The 27,090-nt window shown below is 45.8% G+C and overlaps 1 protein-coding gene across 4 annotated transcripts in view; it reads left to right on the top strand.

Annotated features, from left to right (window-relative positions):
• The first annotated feature begins 8,823 nt into the window (after positions 1-8,823).
• LOC119449210 (adenylate cyclase type 3) overlaps positions 8,824-27,090 on the top strand; it is a 233,067-nt gene continuing 214,800 nt past the window's right edge. For all 4 annotated transcript variants that reach the window (XM_049666344.1, XM_049666341.1, XM_049666343.1 and 1 more), the window contains exon 1: positions 8,824-9,050. In XM_049666344.1, coding sequence (XP_049522301.1) covers positions 8,955-9,050 — 96 coding nt within the window. In that variant the 5' untranslated portion in view covers positions 8,824-8,954. The remainder of the gene's footprint in view (positions 9,051-27,090) is intronic.

Here is a 27,090-nt window from a genome sequence, read left to right as displayed (position 1 = left end):
CACTCAGCCGCCGAGGGCAAAAGACGGATCGCCAGTGCCTGCGAAGGCGGGCCATGGCTCTCACGGGATTCCACTTACCTTCTTGTTCGGGAACGCCAACATCGAGCACTGCCTCGCGTGTCTACTTAACGATTCGCATTTCTCCCTGGCGGTAACTCGGAATATCTCGTGCATTCTTTTTATCTTCGTTTCTAGCGGTCGAGGGCTCACTCTATAATACAATCCGACTTCTTCTAAAGAAATCCTGTCATGTAACTGCCTGTCACCCGTTCTAATTTCCGTTATCGGTTTGCTTCCCTATTCGCGTTGATGACTAGCGTAACGTAACCTCTTTCTTTAAATGTAGCAGCCTCGATGCATTTTCTCAAAACGTGGAGTACCCTTAGCTTTAACGCATCGACTACGCATTTGTAATGCAAATCCTCTGTATTCCCTTCGTCACCCTTTACGTGCCAATCTAGTGCACTGGTACTTCAGCTAGGCTTGATAGCGCTCAGAAAGATTGAACTTTCGAACTTCCTGCCTCCAGGCAAGTTTCGTAAGCAGAAGTGGAGCACGAACGGAGAAACAAGATAGCCGTAAAAGTATGTTAAAGACTGTAGTCTGTTGCGCAGGGTTGGATATAGCCCCTTGATGCTACGGCTGAAGGACCCTGGTTCGAAAATCACCATTGCACACGTAGTTTTCTTTTATTATATTACATAGAACACTCTCAAAACACGTAAAGGAGAGAGCACACAACATTGCTTCCGTGTCACCTGACTTGTCCTTTCTCTCGCGCTGTTCTTTCTTGTTTTCATGATGATAGCTCCCCAGCTAGCCCACCCTCGTATGCTCCTTTTATTATGGTTTTTGAGGTTATGATAAAGACTACCCTGTTGGGTGTACGAAGAAAACCATGCAATCGATCCCAATATTGATTCGCACTGAAACTACAGCTTTGTGCTCCAGACCAGGTCAGAAGACTTGTGTACGCTACAAACTTTAACTGGCACTATGTCCGGCATAATGCTGCGACGCTAGCGCTTCCTTGTATCTAGTGCGCTCAGTCAAATTCAAACCAAGCCGAAGAGGATTTAACATGTCCTAATCACGGGATACTAGATAGTATAGTAATGGTAATGATAATTGCTTTCTTTACCATCACAGTTGATGGGGGGTGACAAACAAAGAAAAAGCTAGGGCATGATGGTATAGCTTTTTTTTTTTTTTTGTCTGTCTCCTCCTTCAAAAATAACTTCTTTTTTTTATTAGCACGGAATATTCGAAGCGTGCCACGCACTATGGCGCAGAACGAAAATAAGCCTAATAAATGAAGAATAACTACAACATAAAATGGAAGGCACAAAAAATAAAATAGACGAGAGGATCAGCTCTAGAAAAAATATTAAGGCGTAGCACGATAACACACCTTCATCAGAGGCTAACAAATGTTTAATACAGAAAGCCTATATACAATGTGCGACGCATGCGTCATAGCATTTAGTACACGTTTTCAATGCAGATGTGAACGTTCATAACTGCAAACGAGGTAACTTACAAATAGGCGACTTCATAACAAACTAACTTGCACTGCTTGCTTGAAAGTGCTTACTCGTCTGCAATAAAAAAAAAACATTCTAAGTTGCGTAGAACAAGATCTGTAGTCACGTTGTTGAAACAGCAAACTGAGGCGTTATTTCTTCGTCGAGTAAGTCTCCGAGTCAAAGATACTCGGACCGTGGCCACATCTGTCACTGGCCCAAAAAGCGGTTACTGCACTATAGTGCAGCTCTTGAAGTGCATTGATTTGAGAGACCGCTTATAGTGCTCCTGTACATCATCCCATGTGCACTCAGTTCTCACTCTCTTCCTCTTTCTATTCCCCCTTACCCTTAACCTCAATGTAGGATAGCAAACCGGACGCTAGTCTGGTTGACCCCCTTGCCTTTCCTCTCCTTACTTTCTCTCTCTCCAAATCCTACTCTACGATTTTATAAACCTATCAGGTTACCGTAAATTGGATACTCTTTTACACCGTTTGCGACTGGATGTAACCTACACACCTCGTTCCTTGTTTTTTTTTAAAGCGAAGTTTTGTGTGTCTCACTGATTTTTCCGTGAGCGCTGAAAACGCACTTCAGCAATGCCAACTTACACAATGGAAATATCTGCGCATAACAACTGAATAACGGCGCACGACATACTTCTCGTAGAACACTACAGTATACATTCGCAGTTTTACCGATAAGAACAATGGGAACTGCAACGCCATGCTACCCAGACTGGTGTGCCACAGGGTCAGTATTAGGGCCGCTTCTCTTTTTAATTTACATAAATGACATAGCTAACAACATAACTTCTAGCATACTCCTTTTCGCCGACGACTGTGTAATATACAGACAAATAACTAACCCACTTGACGTAACACGCCTACAGGTGATATAACCTGCTTACATGAGTGGTGCACACTGTGGCAAATGGAGATCAACATAGACAAAACAAAGCTGATGACGTTTTCTACGCTCACTAATACTCCTGAGAATACCTATTCGATTAACAACAGCATAATCGCAAAACACAGTCCTTTAAGTATCTGGGTGTGCACTTCCACCTAATCTAACGTGGAACGTTCATATAGAGCATATAACAAGTAAAACCTTTAAAAAACTAGGTCTCTTGAAACGCGTCTGTCAGCTGCCAATGCCGAAACGAAGCTGCATGTCTACAAAACGCTGATTAGGTCAGCATTTGAATATGCTTCTATAATATGGCATCCAAATAGCGTTGACCTTTTAAACAGCTTGAATCCGTGCAGAAAAAGGCAGCCAGGTTCATTTATCTTATATTCATCTTATCAAAGTGTAACGGTTGTTGAAGCGAAAACTTCATCTCCATAATGTTGACACAAGACGCAGGATATCTCGTTTGTCATTTTTCACTCCATGTATCACAGCAATACAGTTTTTGCAACTACGATATTCTTTCGGCGCATCATATCTGTTCACGCAGAGATCATAGTTATAAGTTGAACCAATTTTCGCAAGAATGCTTTAATTTCAGAACTCGCCATTTGTATTGTCAGTAAAAGAGTGGAACGATCTGCCGGAACAATAGTACCCTTACTGATATATTGTCCTTTAAGACAGAATTGCTGATGTATCTTGATAGAATCGACACGCAGCAACCTAACCTCGTCAATGTGCATGAAGTCGATATTCCATATACTATGCCTCTTGATTGTAAGATGTGTGCTTGTACTTTCCTGCGTTGATTTGCAAACGCTCCATCTCTATAGCTTTCTTGCTTTGTTTTTTCTTGTATCTTGCTTTTTTTATTTGTATTTGCAACTTTGTTCTACATTATGATTGTATAAAAATACCCCTCCCCCCCCCCCTATGTAATGCCCTTTTGGCCTTTAGGGTACTGAAATAATATATATATATATATATCTGCATTGCATTAGGCGGGTCACGCAATGCACTCCAGCCGTCACCACGGGTAGGCCGCGAGTGCAGCGCACTGCAGTAGAGGCTGCCGTTTGCGAACGTAAGCGCGAGGGCGATCGTGCCCGTCAGGCCGACCCCGTGTAGCGGCAACGGCAGAGTCTGACCGTCTACCACAGCGATCACAAGGCAATACTGCGCAAGTGTAGAGTCGTCCGTGAAAGTGTGAGTGTAATGAACGGCTACATAAAGGCTACGCAACTTGCGAAATATGTCTTCATTTAATTTCAACGTTTACAATCCTTAACAAGCAATCAAATCACATATGCATCGCATCGGGTCGCTCAGATTCTTGGGTTCGTTGCGTGGCGTTGGCTTTGGACTTTGATTCAGTTTGCATGGGAGAAAGCATCGCGTTCAACCATCTTCTTTAAGGAAGGGGCTTTGATTTTTGCAAGATGTTATAAAGCAGACTGCATTCAATTGTCTCTACTATGACGCCTCAGACGCTTTTTCTGAGCACTGTCACGTGAATTCGCCACATTATAATCACCAAAAAGTTCACCTGCACGATCACTTGGCAAACTTAGATAAACGTGTTCATTATCTAAACAAAATACTTGTTTCATATGCTTTCATAGCCCTGATGGATTGTTTGTGAAAAGCAACCTAATGAATTGTTTTAATTTCTAGATTATATGAACTCTTCTGGCATATATGTTTCTTTTCAGGACTACTAGATCAATGTGACATTCGCGTGCGCGCGTATAATAGTGTTTGATTACGCTGTGGGCATGAAGATTCATTAATTAGTGCGAGTGCATCTAGGACATTCTCCTGGCCAGCGTTCTTTTTTTTTCCTTGCTACTGCTGCCTTCCATTTTTGCTTTAGGTCTCCGAGATAACAATTCTTAAACGTTTCAAAAAAATACATTGGGGTCCACTTACTTTCATACGTGCATGCATTAAAACGTCGTTTTGTTAAAAGGTAAGTGGAAGACAGTGCAATTTTAACTCAAATCACAACATTCTGCTATGGTCCAGCCTGCCAGATGGATGAAGCAGACTTTCTCTCGAGGAGCTGCATCACGCGCTCAGCCTCTCCAAAGTCGCACTGCCCTGGTGAAGACGGTGTTACGTACCAGGCGTTACGAAACATCGATGAGGCCTTTCATAAAAATGTCTTGGATGCATATAACGAAGTGTGGCGAACGTCTCTGATCCTCAATGATTGGAATCATCTGTGGTGATACCAGTCTTAAAGCCCGGCGCCCTGCAAATCACCTAAAGTCTTACCGGCCAATATCGCTAACTTCTAATGTTATCAAGCTGATGGAACGAATGGTACTGTTTCGTCTAGATGGCAGGCTACAGGAGCTGAATTTCTTTCCTGATGTCGTGAGCGGCTTTCGTCGTCACCGTTCAGCCCTCGATAGCATAGCAGACCTCGTATCATCTCTAGAGTCTGCTCGAGGAAAACAAGCACTCTGTATACATGCTCTTTCTGGACATACAGCAAGCTTTCGATTCGGTTCCGTAAGGCGATTATTATCGCCCTTATGAATGCGGGAATTTTGGGTTGACTGTTCATTTCGTGCATAACTTTCTGTCTGAGCGGCACATGAAAGTGCGTGTTGGAGGAGCAGCAAAATGATTCTCTCCCGGTTAAGTGCGGTGTACCGCAAGGCAGAGTCTTGTCGCCGCTCTCTTCAACAGCGTACTTGCTGGATTCCAAGCCGATTGCCTCAGGAACCTCTTTCCAATATGCATAGCAATCTATGTTGATGACATTGCACTGTGGGATCAGCGGTCCTTCGCAGTATGGTCTTCCAGAGAGCTCTGAATGCGCCACTTGGAGGAAGTGGTCTGTAGATTTCACAGCTGTCAGCCGCAATTGCGTATCATCCAAGGCAAAAGGCTCGTCGAAGTATGGGCCGGCTGTACCTCGGAGGACATCAGTACAATGGGTACAACATCACGCTACCTGGGCGTAATTATCGATGAGCGCCTCTCTTGGCGCCCTGCCATTACCTCTGTGCGGTGCACATCCCGGTCGCTGCTCAAGTATGTGGCCGCCTAGAGTGCTATAGGAGCACTGGCTGCGACCAGACGACAGACACTTCAGGTATACCAATCATCTGTCTTCTCTGGCGTGATGTACGCCTTGCCAATCTTGAATGTGCCACCAAATGTGATGTCTCAATTGGAACGGGACCATCGTTGCCCTCCGAGTCATGCTTGGCTTACCTCGTGAGGCCCAATCTGTTCCACTACTCACAGAAGCACACCAGTGGCCCCTGAGCTTGCAAGCAGACCGGAGAGCGCTACACCATGTCGAGCCTTTCACGAGCATAGACGGCCAAGCGTGATTAATCGGCTGATTCAGCGCCCGTTCTCTCGGATGGGGGAAAATGGCGGCATTGTTTGTGGACATTACCGCATTCAGGAGACATACTTCATTCACAACTCCTAATAAGCACAACAATTGTTCCTTCCCCATTTATCTGTCAATTCCCGAAATACACAAAAAGTCTAGCCAGCCTAATTGGGCACTATTTCAATTGGCCAGTCCCAACCTATTTGAAAATGTGGGAGGTTATCATTAGAGTATTAGAGGTAGGGCACCAAGGCAACCAGTAGGTAAGCTTCCAAGAAACAAAGGACCTAATAAAGAAACGACAGATGAAAATGTCCAACTCAAGTGATCAGATAGAATCGCTGAACTGTCAAAACTAATCAACAAGAAAAAAAGTAAGGGATATTCGAAATTATAACGTGGGAAAGATTGAGGAAGCCGTAAAATATGGACGCAGCATTAAATCAGTAAGAAGAAAGCTTTGCATAGGACAAGGCAAGATGTATGCACTGAAGATAAGCATGGTAATATCATCAGCAATTTCGATGACATAGTAAAAGCAGCGGAAGAATCTATACTGACCTGTACAGTGCCCAAAACAGCCAAGCTACTTTCATTCAAAATAGTGATGAACCGGATAGAGAGGTCCTTCTAAAACTAGCGTGAAGTTAGAAGGGCTTGAAATACATGACCAAGGGGAAAAAGCTGCTGAGAAGATGGAACAACAGTAGATTTAATCAAAGATGGAGGAGATATCTGCTTGAAAACCTTGCGGCCTTTATACGCAATGCCTCACAACTTATGTGTACCAGAGAGCTGGAAGAACGCCAACATTATACTAATCCATAAGAAGGGAGACGTTAAAGAATTGAAGAATTATCGACATTAGCTTGCTTTCAGTATTGTATAGAATATTCACCAAGATAATTTCCAATAGAATCAGGGGAACACTTGACTTCAGCCAACCAAGAGAACAGGCTGGCTTCAGGAAGGGATATTCTACGATGGATCATATCCCTGTCATAAATCAGGTAATCGAGAAATCTGCGGCGTACAATCAACCTCTACATGGCTTTCATAGATTATGAAAAGGCTTTGATTCAGTAGAGATACCAGCGTCATAGAGGCATTGCGTAATCAAGGAGTACAGGAGGCATACGTGAATATCTTAGGCAAACATCTACAAGGATTCGCACAGCTAACTTGGTTCTCCACAAGAAAAGTAGAAAGGTACCTATCAAGAAAGGGGTCAGGCAAGGAGACACAATCTCTCAATGTTATTCACTGCATGCTTAGAAGAAGTATTCAAGCTCTTAGACTGGAAGGCTTAGGAGTGAGGATCACGGCGAATATCTCAGCAGCCTTCGGTTTGCAGATGAAATTGTCCTATTCAGCAAACATGAGGACGAATTACCAACAAATGATTGAGGACCTTAATCGAGAAAGTGTAGAGTGGGTTGAAGATGAATATGCAGAAGACAAAGATAATGTTCAATAGCCTGGCAAGGGACAAGAATTCAGGTCGCCAGTCAGCCTCTAGAGTCTGTAAAGGAGTACGTCTTATCTAGGTCAATTACTCACAGGGGACCCTGATCACGAGAAAGAAATTACAGAAGAATAAAATTGGGTTGGAGTGCATACGGCAGGCATTACCAAATCCTGATGGGAGCTCACCACTGTCGTTGAAAAGAAAAGTGTACAATCATTGCATTCTACCGGTGCTAACATAAGGGGCAGAAACTTGGAGGTAACAAAGAAGCTCAAGAACAAGTTAAGGACTGCACAAAGAGCGATGGAACGAAAAATCTTAGGACTAACGTTAAGAGACAGGAAGAGAGAGAGCGGTGTGGATCAGAGAACAAACGGGGGATAGCCGATATCTAGTTGACATTAAGTGGAAGAAATGGAGTGGGCAGGCCATGTAATGCGTAGGATAGATAAACGGTGGACCATTAGGGTTACAGAATGGATACCAAGAGAAGGGGAAGCGCAGTCGAGGTCGGCAGGAAAAAATCAGATGGGATGATGAAGTTAGGAAATTTGCAGGCGCAAGTGGATACGCTAGCGCAAGACAGGGGTAATTGAGGATCGCAGGGAGAGGCCTTCGTCCTGCAGTGTACATAAAATATAGGCTGATGATGGATGATGATGATGAGATGATGATTAGAGTATTCCACGGACGCATCTGTACACAGCGACGCCAAGGCGCTTCTGCAGCTTTCTTCTGCCCTTCGACTGGCATCAGACGGGTGTTTAGAATACTACATCCAAACACTCACCAACAACTGCAGAACTGGCCGTGATTGATGTTGCTCTGAAGTACGTACACGAAGAATTAAAAGCATTGAAGGTCGTCATCCTTACAGACTCCCGTGCTACCCTCAGAGACTGACAAGATGCGAATACCCCAATTTTGTGCAGTATTAAAGAAACTTCGACAAAATTACTCCTGTGGAGTGTCCCTCATTGCCCAGTGGATAGTGCTCCTCTCGGTGGCAGTTGTCAGCTTGCTCCCTCCTTGCTTGTCCCTCTGTGTTTATGTGTACAATCCAAATAGCAATAGCAAATAATAATAATAATAATAATAATAATAATAATAATAATAATAATAATAAAATAATATATATAATAATATGTTGCGTATTCGAAAATGGTGTCTTCCCCAGAATTTATTTCTCATGAATGCGCCCTTGCGAACTCCCCGCCGGACACAATTAGTAAATTTCAATATGTACCGTAAGCTAATCAGTTACCAATGTGAATTAGCGAATTTTGTTACTTAGTTGATATGCATTTTGATTCCCGTGCAAGCAATGTCCACCTTTCCGACGTGGACTAGCTCAATGACTAAGAATGGTGCTATTCGCCACAGACTATTTCTAAAGATTGATTTAAAGTCTTCGCAGAAACTGCTGGTGTATTTACTAGCGGTACAGTCTTCAACAGCATTGTCCAAGACAGTTAACCGACGACCTCTTGTACGCAGCTGTGGGAGGACGCCCTGCCGTGGATGGTGGTGTACTCGTTCGCGGCGCACGTGCTGCTCCCGTGGCGCGTGGTGTCGGCGCTGGCAGCCTCGGGCACCCTGGTGGCCGCCCCAGGTGGCGCTGTGCAAGGGCCACCCCCCAGCGGCGTCGCTGCTGCTGCTGGCATGCGCCAACCTGCTCGGGCTGATGGCCTTCCTCTGGGTGGAGCGCATGCAGCGGAGAGCTTTCCTAGAAACGAGGCAGTCTCTCGAGGCCAAGCTGGTCGTCGAGGAGGAGTCACAAGTGAGGGGCACGGCCTGCCTTTTTCGTGCAAGAGATTCTTTTTTAAAGCAAAGCAAATCCCCCATTTTGAGGTGCTGGCCGCTGTCTTGCCGATTATGCAACAAAGTGGGCCACTGGGTATCTGCCACTATAGGTCTGTTCCAGAATGGGCAACTTGGGCCACCGGGTATGCAACTGGGCAGTAGTTGTTGTAAGAGTACGTTAAAACTGGCGGTGCATCCGTTCTTCAGAGATGAATGACGGCAGTAATGTGATTAGCAATTCATCTAATGGCGAGGGCATAATTAAGTGCGATGCTGTGTTTTATACAGGGTGTTTCTACGAAGACTTTAAGCCATATTAAAAAGAGCTGTTTTGAATAAAAGGACGCTTCCTTCGGAGAGATGCCGTCAGCAGTGGCGACCACGGGTGACGGGTGATACGTGCTAATTAGTCGCTAATTAAAACAACATACTAATCATTCTTGGAACGCTTTGTTTCAGTGTGCTCATCGTAATTGGAAAATTGAATGAAACTCTCCGTACAAGACAGGTACAAAACTCCGCACAAAACTCTCTAAATAGTTTCATTGAAGACCGGCACATGCCCAGTGGCACAGTGACTCAGGTCAATCCAACGGTTGTCTTTGAACCCAGTTCCCTCAGCACTGCAGCGCGATCTGCTGTCTACCCACTTGACTATGGACTACATAATGACCCAAGTTGGCGGGAAAGGGGTTAGGTGCGGACACGCATACATATATATACATAGATAGATAGAGCAAACTAGGGAGACTGCAAACTGGGAAGAATGCTAGTAGCAATAAGAGAGAGAAGGATAAGCCGAAGGCGAAGATGTTAAGCACGACTTAGCCCGGTTAGCTACCCTGCACTGGGGGGAAGGCGAAATGGGAGGAAAAGGTGAAGAGAAGAGAAAGTCCATTGCTGATGTCGCCGACGTAGTGAAAGGTATCCACTTTATATCACAGACAGTCACTCAGTCCGGTGATTTAGTTCGCAAATGTGATATGGCTACAGTCACTAGAACCGGGGACGGATTTAATTTATTTCAATTTACTACAGCAGTCTCTGAAACTGCCACCTTGTTCTAAACTTTCACTCTCGTATTTGGGGTAAAATTATTTTATTTATCTTGACTAGATGCGGTTTCATGATGATTAGGAGGAAGTAGAAGACTTCTATGAGGACGTTGAATTAGCAATACGAAAGGTTCCAACACAATACAAAACTACGAAAAACGCGTTGCTACTGAGCAGGCAACTGGTGACTATGGCATCGACTCTACCAGCAGCAAAGGACATATGTAAGTTGAGTTCGCGGCAAGGTGCAGGTTACGAATAATGAGTACATTCTTTCGGTAGCACAGATGACACCCCAAAGAGGGATAAGAAATTAGCCATACGTTTCGTACTCTCTGTCTAACCTAGCATTGAGGAAGAGGAGAGAGGAAGATATACGGACGTCAACCAGACGTGCGTCCGGTTTGCCACCCTACGCAACGGGGATGGGATTAAGGAAAGGAAGGAGAAGGGGGGAAAAGGAAGGGCGGAAGCATTAGCACTGTGAACACGCGAGGCTGCCCATCATGTCTGTAGTCGGTCACTGAGGTCACTCAGTTTCCTAAAGACGTTGCATTGGAAACCTGCGAAGCATGGGGCCATGATCCAAGAATATTTGCCTCGGAAAGTTGCATGCGATCGTGCCCCTTTAACACTGTCCGATGACTGTCACGTTCGACGTTAGAATGATGGCAAAAACGCAATCATTGTGCGGGATGTACAAGTGTTAGTTAGGGCAAAAAGCTGTGATCACCGCTTTGTGATAAGATCCGACATCGCCTTCAGTTTGAACCGAGAAAGAGAAAAAAATTGTTTGGAAGGAACAAGCCAGCCTTTGTTTGTTGGCTTCTTATGATATGACTAATAACAATCGGGCACTCAGTTTCCTTTCTTCTCGTTCGTTACATAGCGAGGCCTCAAATCCGGCAGCATTGATGCCCTCACGTAGCATGTTTAGGTTTATTAACTACTTGCCTTCACCCAAAAAGACCACGTACACGTGACGCCTACGATAAAAAAAAAAGGATTTTCCACATCCGCCGTCAAGTGTGGCGCTGGCCAGCACGGCCAGATTTAGTTCTAGTAGACATACTTAAATACCCCAGAAAGTGGATGCGAAAACGGCGCCGCGGTAGCTCAATTGGTAAGAGCGTCGCACGCGTAATGCGAAGACGTGGGTTCGTACCCCACCTGGGGCCACTTGTTTTAACAGCGAAGCTCTTTAAGCCAGCCGTAATTTGTGGTTCGTATCAAGAAACTATCAAGAAATAAAATAAAAACTTTGTTGCCGAGGTGGGATTCGAACCCGCGTACACACGGTCCCAAGGCGAGCGTCAGAAAGCCCTACTTGCTCATCTTGAACCAAGAACAGTGCAGTAATTTGAATGTAAGGACTATGATACGATTCATGTAACATTTCCATGTTAGCAGAGTACATAATCATCGAATTGTGTTATGCCAAGTGAATGTTGCTATGCGTGATGTGGATTTTTTTTTTTTTTTTGCAACTGTACGATGTGCCGGTTTTCTGTGCGTGCCTTTCTCTTTTCTGTTGTATGTGATGCAAATTTGGATTGTGTAAATTTTCACCCTATGTAATTCCCCTAGGGTAGGGTATGTACATAAATAAATAAAATAAATAACCACTAGGCTATACAGCCACTCTTGCAGAACATGCATTTATGCTAACCATATGATTGCGTTCGAGCAACGTCGTCTTCGTCCACAGCTGGCGCGTTCGCACGCTCGTGCTCTGCGAGGTGAATAAAAGGTTTTGCGCGCTATGAGAGCGACAGAGAGACACATTCACGGAGCGGCTCTGCTGGAACGTGGTGTCGGTGTTGCAAGCTGCGCTATGCAACGCGCAGTGGCGGCCGTAAGTCCGAGACGCGGGAAAGGAAATTATCATCATCATGAGTAATAAGATGAAGCGTTTGCGCGCACTTAGGGAAAATGCTGGGCTACGATCGCCCAGCTTCTCTGTTTCAAGCGTTGCACGGCCGAGTGCAAGGTTAAGCGTGTTTTTCCCCATTCATTTCATTTTGATTAGTTTATTATTGCTTTAATTCAATGAATAAGTACATCTAATTCCTCCTATGCTATCCTTGGTATCATTGTTTGTTGGATTCCTATGGTATGACTAGAAGAAGTCAGGGGAAAAGCCAAGGAATCAAGGCTAGTGTTAGTAAAGAAAAATTCGAAAATATTTAGAGACATCAACAAAAACACGCTTACAAAAATTTGCTAGTTTTTGTTAAACACAAATTATAAAGCCCTCCCTTGTTGCAATGATTCGGACTTAGCGTGTAATTCGTTTATTGACACGTTTAGAGAAGCTTGTGATGAATGCTTTCCATATAAAACTATGAAACGTTCGCGCAGAGCTCGCGAACCGTGGATCACTACTGAATGCTTAAAATTCATGAGAAGGAAAACTTTACGAACAATTTTCGGAAAAATATTTGCCAGGAACCAGGTCACGATGACTGTTGACGATAGTGCGATTAGCCTCGAAACAATAAACCGCCGCCAAAAACGTCATGCAATAGGCGTGTACTTGAGCCTCAGGCGCTTACTTCTCGTCACCTACAGGCGCCTCCACGAGGTGCCTGCGTGGGGCGTGTCTGAATATACAAGGTTGCATGAATATAAATGAAGCGGGCTCGATTCCACCGAGCACCAGAAAAATTCTACTAGACTTCTGCTTTCTTTTGTGTCAATGAAGAATGGCACATACGAAATGGCACATACCCCACTACCAAATTGACCTGAAATATGTTTTATACAGGCAAACATACATACCGCAAACTGAGTGAAGTTTCCAAGGAATGCTTATCGCATTAAGACATGCTCGACGGTTGGTTTCGAACACGGTTCCTTGAGCACGGCAGCCCGACGATCTGCCCAATATATCGTGAATTACCCAGTGACCCAAGTTGGTGTGAACGAGTTTAGGTACCAGCACGGACATGGAGAGATACCAGAAAGGTCCCGAAGTATCCTAAGACTGCTTTAATCGCAACAAAAAGAAAGCGGCGTTGCACGAAGGTTTCGATAATCGCTTGTAACATTGCACAGAACAGGAACGGAACCAAGGACACACACCGCTTCACACTTACGAAGGGGGGAGGCCGAGCAAGTGTTCGAGCGCTGATGGAGGTTCTCTCGCGCGTCGCGATCCACACCGGCGATCGGCGAGCACGCCACGGAGCGTAAGGCGCTTTGTTCCACCGCCGAGCTCGATTAGCGTCGCCACTCCGTTCGCTCTCCTCTGACCCACGCTGCACTGCCGGTGATTCGCTGCATAAAACGGCACGGCCTCTGCTTTTTTTTTTCCCCGGGACCTCACTGAATGATCGAGGCGCAGCGTCGAACAAAGGGTAAGGCGATCCACTCCGGAAATCCGGCCGGATCAGCAGCGCTTCTTCTCTTTGCGCGTGTGTGCGCGAGGCCCTTCGTTCTTATGCAGTGGCCAGGATTAGCAGCGAGGCGCGCTGCCTATGGATCGCTTTCCCGCTTGTTTAGGCCTAGACCGACGGGCCTGCCGAGCGATTGATCATCCGCGATGATCACAGTGCGCGGAAATGTGTGCGGGTCGCAGCTGTCGACAAATTACCGGCGCTCTTGGTTCTTGGAAGTCGTCTTTCGGAGTGAGAAACAGAGCGCCTTTTCTATCAAGGTCGATGACAAATAATAATAATAATAATAACAAAGAACTGGCATTTTATTGTTTCGCTTACATGCTTGCATGTAGACGTGCCTTGCTTGGCCAGCAAGACTAAAAGCTGGGCACGTTGGTATGAAACCATGCGTAAGAACGAAACAGCGCAGAAAACACGGGGACATAGGGAAGAGGTTGGCAATTCGTTTTGCGCTGTTTTGTTCTTTAGAGGAAGCTATAGCTCTGGAGTTCCTATCTAAATACATAAGAGTCAAATGGTTTCTCTTGGCAATTGCTCCACCGATTTTGATTAGACATGTCGCATTTAAAAGGAGCAGCTAATCTAGTAATTGTGAGAAATGTATTTTTCAATGTATGCCATCAATGTTTCCACGGATATACTTAGCAAGCGACAAATGATTGAATGCTTTAGACATGCCAGCCTGTGTTTTGTTGATGCTACGCTATTCTCTCTCTATGGCGGCTGTCTGACGCCTTCCCAAATCTTACTGCTTCTATCGGGGAGCGTAGAACTAAATCCAGGGCCCATGGAACGTAACCAAATGACAAACATTGAAAGTATTCTCTTAGAAATGAAAACAGGCCAGGAAACTGTGCTCGCGAAGTTAACGGAAATTACAACAAGACAAAGTGAATTAGAATCCAAAATTACGGGCTTAATCGAGAAGACAAGCAATGTAGAAAGTCGTATTGCTCGGGTGGAAAAAATTGAAGATAAATTTATGGCTAAAATGGACGACTTGGAGAATAGAAGCTGTAGACAGAATTTGCAATTTTTCGGGTTGCCCGACAGGGAGCATAACGAGATGTGGGAGGCGTCTGAAAAACTAATTAGTGGAATATGCAAAGATGTGATGAAACTTGATGATATTTCGGTTGAACGGGCTCACCGCGTAGGTGTTTTCAGAGAAGGCAAAAACGGGCCCATAGTAGCACGCTTTTCACTTCGGAAGGCTAGAGAAATCGTCTTTTAAAACGCTTACAGACTAAAAGGCATTTCGTACGGCATCTCTGAAGATTTCAGTCGAGCCGTACAAGAAAAAAAGACGCCAGCTTTGGAATTATGCGAAAGAAAAAAGAGAAAACAAAGAAAATTGTGTTTGCTTGAGTTATGATAAATTGATCATCAATGGGCAAACGTTTGTCTGGGATCGCGATATGCGAACGCCAGTTCCACTACAAACGCATGCGCGACTGGATAGAGGCAAATGACGCATTCCGAATTCCGGTCCTCCCCAAGATAATCCTGCACGTTGCTCGCAGCCTGAACGGCTCTCTCCTGCTTGTAAATTGTCGCAGCATAAAGAACAAAGTCGATAGCTTCATGTCTTTAGTATCCACTGTTAAACCTCAGATCGTGATGGGCACCAAATCATGGTTAGACATCATCATCATCATCATCATCAGCAGCAGCAGCAGCAGCAGCAGCAGCAGCAGCAGCAGCAGCAGCAGCAGCAGCAGCAGCAGCAGCCTATATTTTATGTCCACTGCAGGACGAAGGCCTCTCCCTGCGATCTCCAATTACCCCTGTCTTGCGCTAGCGTATTCCAACTTGAGCCTGCAAATTTCCTAACTTCATCATTCCATCTGGTTTTCTGCCGACCTCGACTGCGCTTCCCTTCTCTTGGTATCCATTCTGTAACCCTAATGGTCCACCAGTTATCCATCCTACGCATTACGTGGCCTGCCCAGCTCCATTTCATCCGCTTAATGTCAACTAGAATATCGGCTATCCCGGTTTGTTCTCTGATCCACACCGCTCTCTTCCCGTCTCTTAACGTTAGTCCTAAGATTTTTCGTTCCATCGCTCTTTGTGCGGTCCTTAACTTGTCCTCGAGCTTCTTTGTTAACCTCCAAGTTTCTGCCCCATATGTTAGCACCGGTAGAATGCAATGATTGTACACTGTTCTTTTCAACGACAGTGGTAAGCTCCCAGTTAGGATTTGGAAATGCCTGCCGTATGCACTCCAACCCAATTTTATTCTTCTGTAAATTTCTTTCTCGTGATCAGGGTCCGATGTGAGTAATTGACCTAGATAAACGTACTCCTTAACAAACTCTAGATGCTGACTGGCGATCCGGAATTCTTGTTTCCTTCCCAGGCTATTGAACATTATCTTTGTCTTCTGCATATTCATCTTCAACCCAATTCTTACACTTTCCGATTGAGGTCCTCAATCATTTGCTGTAATTCGTCTCCATTGTTGCTGACTATACCTAATGTAGAAATCTTTCCACCTGGTTTTACTGTCTATCGGAAAGATAGGCATGGGCATGGCGGGGGAGTATTTATTTTGATATCAAATGCATTGCCAAGTACACAAATTTTATTTGAAAATGAATCTGAGTCTACCTGGTGCCTTGTGAAATTACCTAAAGAAAGCAATGTACTACACTGGACATTCTACCGCCCACCCGGCAGCAGCGACTCATTCGGACTGCTGTCTGAGATGCTATCTCTTGTGCCTAATAGCGTATTTTTGGGGGGTGATTTAAATTTGCCTGACTTCGACTGGAATGCCGGATGTGTGACTGGTAATAGGTCCCGTATTTACACAGAGTTCGAAGAACTGGTCGGATTAAATGGATTGCAGCAGTACGAATTGGAACCTACGCGAGCAAATGAAATTTTAGACTTAGTACTTTGCAATGAGCCGAACTTAATATCAAAAGTTACGGTTTGCCCAGGTATTAGTGACCACAGGGCAGTTGTCATAGAACTTAACATACAGCGAGTAGGGATGGCGCAAATTCCGCAAAGAAAAGTGTACAGCTACGACAGAGGAGACTATGCCGCTATTTGGACCAAACTTTTAAAATTTCTTTCCTACTTTCCAGTATCTTTCAAACGCACGCTGTTCGTTAACTTTGTGGTCATCATTCCGGGACAAAATACTTCAAATAGTCGAAATTCATGTTCCATGCAGGTACCTGCGGCAAAAAAAAAGCCTTGGTTTAACGTACAAATACGTAAACTTATAAGGAAAGCAAGACAAACGTATAGAACGTTTACTGCCGACACCAGTCTGGCAAATCAGAAACGCTTGCAAGAGATAATTAATCTATTGTAAGCAACAATTAAATCTGCGAAAGATATATTCTTTGTTAAATTAAATAAGGACTTGAGAGAAAACCCAAAATCGTTTTGGAAATATGTTAAACGAAACCGAAAAGAAGACATATACATACCATCCTTAAATATCGATGGCAAAACTGTGACGTCAGACCATCAGAGGGCAGACAGATTTAAGCAGTACTTCTAATCTCTGTTTTCGCTAGTATCTACTGGGGAGACTTCGCTTATGAACAACGCCAATCAGGGCGATATGATGCCAGACATTGAATTTAATGTTAGTGGCGTCGATTCTTTATTACGGCATTTAGATGAAACAAAAGCAACTGGACCTGATGGAATATCCCCAGTGGTCCTTAAAGAGTGTCATAGCATCATTGCTCCGTATTTAACGATCTTCTATAAGTTTTTCCTTGAAACAGGCCTCATTCCCCAAGGTTGAAAACGGCAAGCGTAACAGCAGTTTCTAAATGGGGCGATAGAAAACTCAGAGAAAACTATAGGCCGATTTCCTTAACGTCGATATGTTGCAAAATATTTGAACACATTTTATATAGTAACATATATGCATTTCTTGACTCAAACGCGTTTTTACATCTTTTATTCCTGCAACACACAACTAATAGAATTTCAGCACTTCTTATCCAAAGCCATTGATAACAATAGTCGGGTAGAGGTGGTTTTTATTGATTTTCAAAAAACTTTTGACACTGTGTCCCATAAGCTCTTACATAAAAAGCTTGCTGCATTAAATGTAAACAAAAACGTTCAAAATTGGATACGAAACTACCTAAACGGAAGAACCCAGTTTGTAGTCCTAAACAACGCCGCATCTTCACCAATAACTGTTTTTTTCGGGCGTTCGTCAGGGAAGTGTACTGGCCTTGTTGTTTTTAATCTACATAAATGACATTGTCGAACTAATTACATCACCCATAAAACTATTTCCCGATGACTGTGTGATTTGCAGAGAAATTACTACTGAAAATGACAGATACTTTGCAAACAGATTTAGATAAGGCAGCGAACTGGTGTTACAAGTGGAACATGAATTTAAATATAAAAAAGTGCGGTAGCATACGTTTTTCTAGAAAATTATCCAAATTTCAGCACCGATATAACATTAATGGCACGCTTATCGACATACAGTCGCGATGCAAGTATCTAGGAGCCTATTTCACCGAATCACTCACTTGGCATAAACAGATTGACACTGTCATAGCAAAAGCTAGTGGGCGGTTACATTTTATTAGCAGAAATTTCAAACAGGCAACGCGCGAAGTTAAAGAAACTTTATACTTCTTACATGTCAGAACAATACTTAATTATGCTTGTGTAATATGGGATCCGCATCAAGATTACCTCATTAATAGACTGGAGGAGGAGGAGAATAAGAGAAAGAGAAGGCAGGGATGTTAACCAGAAATGCGTCTGGTTGGCTACCCTACTCTGGGGGACGGGAAAGAGGGAATAGAAAGGTGAGATAGAGAGAGGAGAGGGGGGGGGGGAAGGACACGGTGAGCTTGCGCACGCACGCGGAGGGCCTGAGCAATTCAAAGGCGTTCACTTAGGCCAGTCATCCTCAAGAAACACAACAGTGCCTTCACAGCTTTGTGGGCCGAAGAGCGATGGGGACGGTCTTCAAGGAGCACCTGCACGGACAATGGCCGATCGTCAATTTGTCGCAATTCGTTCGATAAAGTTTGTCTTTCCGACTCAAATCGATCGCAGTGACACAATAAATGTTCTATGTTGTCTTTGCTGCCGCGAACGTCGCACGTAGCACTTTCGGTCATTCCAATCAAAGCACCGTACGCCTTCGTGAAAGCCACTCCCAACCACAGCTGGTATAGAAGCGATGCCTCACGTCGGTGAATCCCGGGTGGAGGTCGGAGTTGAAGCGAAGGGTTCAGTTCGTGTAGCCTGGTGCGCCTTATATTTGGGGTGTTCCACTCTGTTAAAGAGAGCTTGCGTGCCAGGTGACGAAGCTGCCTTACAGCGTCTGTCCTGGAAAGAGTAATGGGAATGCTGTGTTGTTCTTGACGGGACTCTCGGGCAGCTTTGTCAGCGAGATCGTTTCCACTGATCCCGCAATGGCCAGGTAGCCATTGGAAAATAATTTCGTGGCCTTTCTGTTTGACGTCGTGGTGAAGTTTGACAATTTCGTACGTTAGTTGTTCGTGAGCTCCACGTCGGAGAACTGCCTGCATACTTTGTAAAGCCGGTCTCGAGTCGGAAAACACGGCCCATGTACCAGGACTCTCTGCGTCTATAAATTGAAGTGCACTGCGCAGAGCCGTGAGCTCTGCAGCCGTGGACGTCGTGACATGTGAGGTCTTGAATCGCATTGTTACTCCTCTCGTCGGTATAAACACAACACCGCCAGAACTGGTCGATGTAGTCGTTCCGTCCGTATAGACGTGCACGTGACCGCTGTATCTCTCGCACAACAGGAGTAAGCTCAATTGTTTTAGTGCAGACGGTGATAAATCTGACTTTTTCTGAAGTCCTGGAATTCTAAGTTGGACTTCAGGACGGCACAAACACCATGGAGGGGACACCAGCTTGGCCGGAGGTGCGTACCCCGATGTAATCGAGGCACAATATGCGCTGACAGTTGTGCTATATGACGTGCGGGGTCTTTCCACGGCGAGTGCGGCGAGCTGGTTGCAAGGAGTCCGGGCAGTGTGCCTGACATGTGCACGCATTGCCTTGATGGCGATGTGCGTTGTGATTGAATAATCTTGAGCAATGGCGATAGTTTCAGCCGTTGACGCACTGCGTACTCCAAGGTATATTCTAAGAGCTTGCGCCTGAATGCTCGGAATTTTACGCAAATTAGTTTTGCAGGTGTTGGATATAACAGGTAGGCTGTACCGGAGGAACCCAACAAACAACACCCTGTATAGCTGTAACATGGATTGTGTGCATACCCCCCCCCCCCCCCCGTTCTTTCCTGCAAGGAACTTGAACAGAGGACAAATAGCCATCAGGCGCTTTTTCACGTGGTTGATGTGAGGAGTCCAGGACAGATCTCTGTCAATCCCAACTCCCAAGAACCTGTGACTCTTGCTGAACGATATCACTTGTCGGTAGATTGATATGCCGTATGCAGACATTGCCTTCCGCGTAAATGCCACCACTGCGCACTTTTCCCACGTCACCTCCAGTCCTTGTTTATGAAGGTAGCATGATGTCGATGAGGCCGCCTTCTAAAGCCGAGCGCGAAGCTGAAGCCGTGTCACCCCCGACGTCCAGATACAGATGTCGTCGGCGTAGATAGAGAGTCGAACGGAGCTTGGCAGGTTCCCGATTAGTCCAATAAGGGTCAGATTAAAGAGCGCCGGGCTTAGTACTCCGCCTTGAGGGACTCCGCGGCTACTGTAATACTGGGGTGTCGGGCCATCCCCGGTCAGCACGTAGAATGATCGCATCTGTAGGTAGCTGCGAACCCAGAGGTATGTCTTGTCACCAAGTCCTATTACTTCTATACTCGCGGACAACTTTCTGTGGCAATGAAGGGAAAGCTACGGAGGCCAAGCGCCCACAGCTGAGAGCGCTTCTGAAAAGAGTCCCGAGTTTAAATACATGTTAGGTTAGGCTGGAGAAGAGAAAACATTAACACCTCATTAGCAACAGTTTAATAAGACCGAACACACCACTGAGTGTAAAAGTTTGCTTATCTTGTGGGTGTTTCCCTTCCGCGTCTGAGAAAACGCACAACCGTCGCACGAGGATGCTGCGTCGATTCAGCGTCTGTTCCGAGCAACCAAAAGCGCGGTCAAACGCTGCCGGACTACTTGGCGCGGTAACACAGGTGCAGCATCCACGCGCCCGTAGCTTCCCCTTCATTGCCACAGAAAGTTGTTCGCGAGTATAGCGCTTTAAGGATGGCTTCATGGGTGACGTTGTCGTAAGCGCCTTTAACGTCTAGAAACAAGGCAGCAGACAAGTGTTTACAGGCCTTCTGGAATTCGACATACGTTGCCAAATAGACAACGTTGTCTATAGACGAACGGCCGCGCCTGAATCCGGTCAACGTGTCTGGGTAAATTTCATACCACTCCAGTCGCGTTAGAACCATTCGTTCCATTACTTTTCCTACACAACTTGCAAGCGCGATCGGACGGTATGACGAAATGTCCAAAGGTGACTTGCCAGCTTTGAGGAGCGGAATCAGGCGACTTGATTTCCATTCCTGGGGAACGGTGCCTGTCTGCCACGAGTCGTTGTACTGGAGCAAGAGTGTCATTCGAGCTCGTTCACCAAGGTTACACAAAGCGCGGTATGTAATGTCATCTGGTCCTGGGGCTGAGTAACGCCTGCATAAAGCGAGCGCAGCTTCAAGTTCGTCCAGAGAAAAAGGGCACTCCATACGGGGATCACGTGAGGATGGTGAGTGGTCAGGAGTCTGCGTTCCAGTGGAACTTGCTACACCGGCAATCCTCCTACAGAAGGATTCTGCGACTTCAATCTCGCTGCATTGTAGGTAAAGGGCGAGGGAATTAAATGGGTGGCGCTGTCCAGGGGTTGCACGGAGGCCCCGAACAGTTCTCCATATAAGAGACAAAGGCTTTCAGGGATCCAGAGACTCGCAGAAAGACGCCCATCGCTGTGAAGCCAGCCTATTCATTCGACGCTGTATTTTCTTCTGTGTGCGTCTGGCCAATCTCAAATCATGAATGGACTTTGTGCGCCTATACCTTCGTTCCGCACGGCGTCGAAGTGCGCGAAGTTTCTCTAGCTCGATGTCGAATTCAGTGCGTTTGGAGCTTTTCAAAGTCAAATGTGTGGCAACCGGTAAGGCACCTTTTATTGCGTCCCCTAAGCTGGATGGCATCTCGTCTCGACAGCGGTCTTCCAGGATTGATTGAAATTTCGGCCAGTCGATGGATTGGACGGCACCGGAGCACTTGGAGCTGTTCAGCCCCTCAATCGTGAGATAAGTTGGGATGTGGTCACTTCCCCGCGTTTCCAAGTCCGAGAGCCATTTAACTCTTCTGTTAAAGGAGCGCGAAACAAAGCTGAGGTCAAGACAGCTACTATACGCCGTTCCTCGCAGATAGGTGGGGATTCCGTCATTTAACAAGCAAAGTTCTCGTTCAGAGGCAATCGACACCAATCTTCTGCCCCTCGAGTTAATCTTGGAGCTCCCCCAGAGGTAATGGTGGGCATTGAAATCCCCAGTGATAACCCATGGCTGTGGCGTCGTTGTCAAAATTTCCCGTAAACGCTCGCAGTTTAGACGACTTGATGGTGATAGGTAGGCTCCCAGAATTGTGAAGGTGACCTTGCTCTTCTTCACAGTCAAACACACGTACTGGTTTTCATTGTCAGGTGGCACTGGATGATGAACATATGTCAAGTCACAGCGTATGAAAACATTAACCTTGCTGCATTGCCCCTGGGTGGAAGACGTAATGCACTCATACCCGGACAGTCTGATGGGATATGACAGGTTTGGCTCACAAATGACAATAACGGGAGACTGATTTACGAATACAAACTGTCGAAAGTCGGACATACGCGACTTAAGTCCTCTGGCGTTCCATTCAAAGACAGATGCATTCCGGACCTCCTCTCTGAACGATGACTTCTGGCGGGCCATTGCTTTACCCTAGGGCCGCAAGCACTGGAGCCAGGGCGTCCAGCACCTGCAGCGCGCTCTGCGCCGACGGGGTTTTCATGTTGCTGAGTAGAACTCTCATAGCATCCATCAGTGACCGCAACATTATTATAACCTGGTGATCATCAGTCGTCGTTGGAGCATTGGTTGGTGAGGGCGTCGATGGAGGTGGCATTCGAGGTGTCTCCGGGGCAGGTTGTGCACTTGAAAGTGCGGGCCACTCTTCGGGATGATCGACACTTGACATTTTCTTCGCTTGCGCGGCATCTTTCATGTTGGCGCTCCGAGTTGATGGAGCAGCCGTTGTGGCCGAAGACGTTGTGTTGCTTTTTGCGGTTTTACGTTGCGCTTTTCGGTGGCAATACCGTCGCCGTCTAAGTGTAGCGGCAGCCTCGCGGTGTGTGGAATGATCCCGAACCATGCGCTTTAGGACCGCGAACTCCTTCCGCACCCGCGGGCAGTCCTTCGATGAGGCTTCGTGGGAACCGCCGCAATTAGGGCACTTCAGGACGGTCGCGCGGCAGGCGTCTTCCAAATGGGACTCAGCGCACCGCGGGCACACGGCATTGTTCGCACGAACGCTTTTTATGTGGCCAATCTTGAATCACTTGTGACATTGCAGGGGCTTCGGTATGTATGGTCGAACTGGATGGCGGACATGACCAACTTTGACGTGAGAGGGAAGGCAATCTCCCTCTAACACAAGCTTCACGCAGCGTGTGTTTCAGAGTCTGGTAAGATGAGCGATGAGCGTGCCTTCAGTTGCTGGCTTTATTAATATTGGCAAGTCGTCGCTCGAAATGGAAATGTCGACGTCATAAATGACGCCAACAGTGCCGTTACCGCCAGTAGCAATCTGTGGTCGCACTTGTACTTTGTCAATTTCTGTGACATTCCGAAGGCTTTGTAGTGCGCTACGATGGAAAACGTCTACAGCCATGACATTCTTCCGTGAGTTAATTCTCACATCCTTAATCTCACTCGGTGCAATACCCTCGAGTAACGTTGAAAGAACCTGCCTGTTAGGAGCCGCAGATTGGTCGTGGGGTCCACGGGCAAGAAGAGCACAGTGTGCGGCCAGTGCTGTGGTGTATCCTTCACGGTGGAGACACTTGCCGGCGATGACGCTCGCAGCAGTCTTCTTTTTGCCTTTCGGCTCATGACAACCTTGAAGTCGTCGGCCGAGGAATCGTAGCTGTCCGAGTACAACTCGGTGGCCTCGCTGTCTGTCACTTGACTGGCTCCCGCGTTTCCTGAACGTAAGCCTGGCCTGACGGCTGCGCACCAGGAAGGTCCTCGGAAGTATCTTCGTCCATTGCCGCAACGAGGGAGCGGCATCTCCCAGAGATTGCAACGAAACAAAGCGAAAACGCAGACAAGAGTGCAAGCTTGGTTTGCTTTGGTGCCTATAGATACAGCACAACCCACTACGGGGGATTGGCCATGAATCGGGCGGCAGTGGGAAGAAAAAAAAAAAGTCGCAGTTTCACCTGAAAGGCGAAGCATCAATTGCGATAGCAAATTTGTAGAGAGCTATACGGAGTAATGATATTAGCTTTATCAGCTGTATAAACTTGGACATGCAGCAGCACCGGCAACGCGCAGAACTGTTCGACGCCGTCGGCGTTTTGCCCGCGTTCGCTCAAAATGCCTGCGGCGTTGGTGACTGTTGCCGGAGCCTCTGATATAAATAGGCACTTGGTGCCGCAGCTAAACGTCGCCTCCCTTCCCTCCCCCTCCCCCCCCCTCCTCCACGGCCTCTCGCGCGTCGGAAGAAGGCGCGTTTGCTCTACATATATGGTGATTGTAAAGGAGGAAAGAGAAGCCTACTTCTGCAGCCCTTAAGGAAGCACGGCGCAGAACGCGCGTTTCTTCTCCGCCGTGCGTTCACTCCCCGTGAAAGAGCGCGTCCCTCGCGCCCTTTCACTCGCACATACAGCGTTCGGCGGCGCGCGGCGACGATTTCATCTCCATTGACGTCATACGGAACCTCACGGCGACGGCGACGGCGACGCCGACGGCGACGCCGACGGCAGAAATCTGCTTTTGAGTGTCCATATAATTGCTATCGCAATAAAATTAGCATGGCAGTCTCCTTGTTTCCATTACAAAATTAAATATGGCATCACATACGTTCCTATTACAGTGTCCTAGTGCCGACGCCCCCAGAGATAGAATGATAGGTAACGTAATGGTCAATCCAAGTTGGCGAAGGGGAGCTTCTAGAAGTCGTTTTCTATGCATGGTGAACCTACGACACTCTATAAAGAAATGATCCAGAGTTTCGGGTTCATTGCAATAAAAGCATTGAGGGGAAGGCGCCAAAACAGACCTATGGGTATAGAAATTAAGCCTTGGTATTCGGCAACGCATTCTAGTAAACGACACTTCAAATTCTCTTGTTGAACACCATCTGCTGTGCCAAGGAAACCTAAGGTGCTGAAAATCGGTGCTATTGAGTACACATGATTTGGCCTGTTCTTCGTGGACAGAAAATTTTTAAACCTCGCAGAAGTGATGTATGCCGAAGGTCTTAGGATCCTCAGTACCGGGCCGTTAAGAGATGCCGCTGCTAGTGCGTCTGCAGATTCGTTTAAAGTGAGCCCCACGTGCCCTGGCACCCATACCAGATGGATAAGGAGTAAATGTTGGGGGATGGATGAATGAAATTCTCGGAGAATGATAGATGAATTGGGCACTGATAAAGTGGAGCAAACAAACAAGGAGTCGGTTAAGATTACGGCTGAAATAATAGATGTGGGAAGTTTTCGTAGAGCTAGGATGATCGCTAATAACTTCGCCTGAGATATTGGCTGTAAAGTCGGGTAGTCGAAGGGAGAAAGACCAATTTAATGATGCCGAAAAAATACCCACTCCTGCCTTCTCCTCACTGACAGAAGCATCTGTGGCTATTACTGCATTTATTTGGAGGTTCTCGAGGTGCTCATCTAGCAAACTTTTTAGGTATCGAATAGGCAGGAGTTTAGCGTTATTAGGAAATATATCATCGAATTCAACGCTTACTGTCGCAGTAGGGAAATTTTGAAAATCCACATCATGGATTGATATTTCTAATGGCTCTAATAGTTCCTGCACAAAACTACCTGGGGACAATGCAGTCTGGACCATTGATTCTCAAAGAATGTAGTCGGTTCTCTAATAAACATATAGAAGGAGCGTCTCTGGGGAGAAGCATATATGTTCAGTAACGTTTGGACTGTCAGTATACGAAAACGAGTTTGAAGAGAAGGCAGGTGAGTTCCATGATAAAGAATATTATTCGCTACATATTTTGAAAGGCCGAGACATAGACGTAGTGATTCGCGTTCTAAAAGAACCAGAGGGCGTAATTTATAAATAGGACCTCCAGAAAATAACACGCATCCAAACTCTAGAATGGGGCGGACATACATACAATAAATCATCAGCAAGGTCTCCACCGCATTCCAAAACGATTGCTGCTGACTCTTCGTAATAAACCAACTGCGCGTGCGATGCGATGTATTCTATGTGTGTCTTCCAATTAAGCTTTTCTGTGTATATCATTCCCACATATTTTAAAGATTGCACCTGCGGAATAATCTCCTGACCATACGACAGTGTTATTCGGATAGGAAAAGTTAAGGGAAAAACAATTATTGCACTTTTGCTGACATTTAGCGACATTTGTATTCCTTTTAGCCAAATTTCAATTTGACTCAAATGCAATTGCAAAGTTTTATATAAGCTATGAATGTCATTTGATACTGAGAAAAATGCGATATCATCAGCGTATACGTATACCTGTACGTCATGATGTGTCGGGATGTGATGTAGTAAAATATTAAATAATACGGGGGAAAGTACTGCACCTTGACGAACGCCGCTTGTCTGTTTGTAAATGTGAGAAGACACACCGTTTTGATAGCAATAAAATGTGCGTCCGCTTAGAAAATTTTGAATACATGCAATTATGTACTGCGGGAGACTCACACTTTCTAGTCTGTTGATTAAGGTACTGTGATCGACACTGTCATACGCCTTCGTAATGTCTGATGTGACTAAGGCAGCGTACTGGTTGTTGCGGCGAGCGAGTTGAATTCGACTTTCCAAGTCAACATGAGCACACCAAATTGAGCAGCCGGGCCTGAATCCTATTTGAGAATCACTTAATATTTGGTTCTCACCTATCCACCTGTCGATGTGACCATACAGAATTCTCTCGATTAATTTTACGAGACTTGAGGTCAGAGAAATAGGTCTAATGTTATCTATTGTATATCCATCACTCGGCTTTTTGAGTAGCGGAATTATTTTGGCAACCTTCCAGTCTGTATGAATCCATGCATTTTTAATGGAGAAATTTATAAGATTAAGCAAATCCTGGGGTGATAATTCGAATAATAGTTTTAACATTGCTGTAGTTATGCCATCAGGACCTGGGGCTGAAGCTGGCAGCATCTTTATCACTCTCATTAATTCTTCTAATGTGACTGCTATGTAATCATTAGCTGTTTCAGGCGTCGGTACATGATAGGGGCGAAGTGATGGGAATCGACGCTCTAAGCCTTTTGCAATCTCCTGCAGTGATTGTACCAATTCAGTGGAAGTTAAGCTAACAGA

The sequence above is a fragment of the Dermacentor silvarum genome, chromosome 4, assembly GCF_013339745.2.
Source record: "Dermacentor silvarum isolate Dsil-2018 chromosome 4, BIME_Dsil_1.4, whole genome shotgun sequence".
NCBI lineage: Eukaryota > Metazoa > Arthropoda > Arachnida > Ixodida > Ixodidae > Dermacentor > Dermacentor silvarum.
Note: the sequence above shows the minus strand (reverse complement) of the source record. Positions and strands in the feature narration are given on the sequence as shown.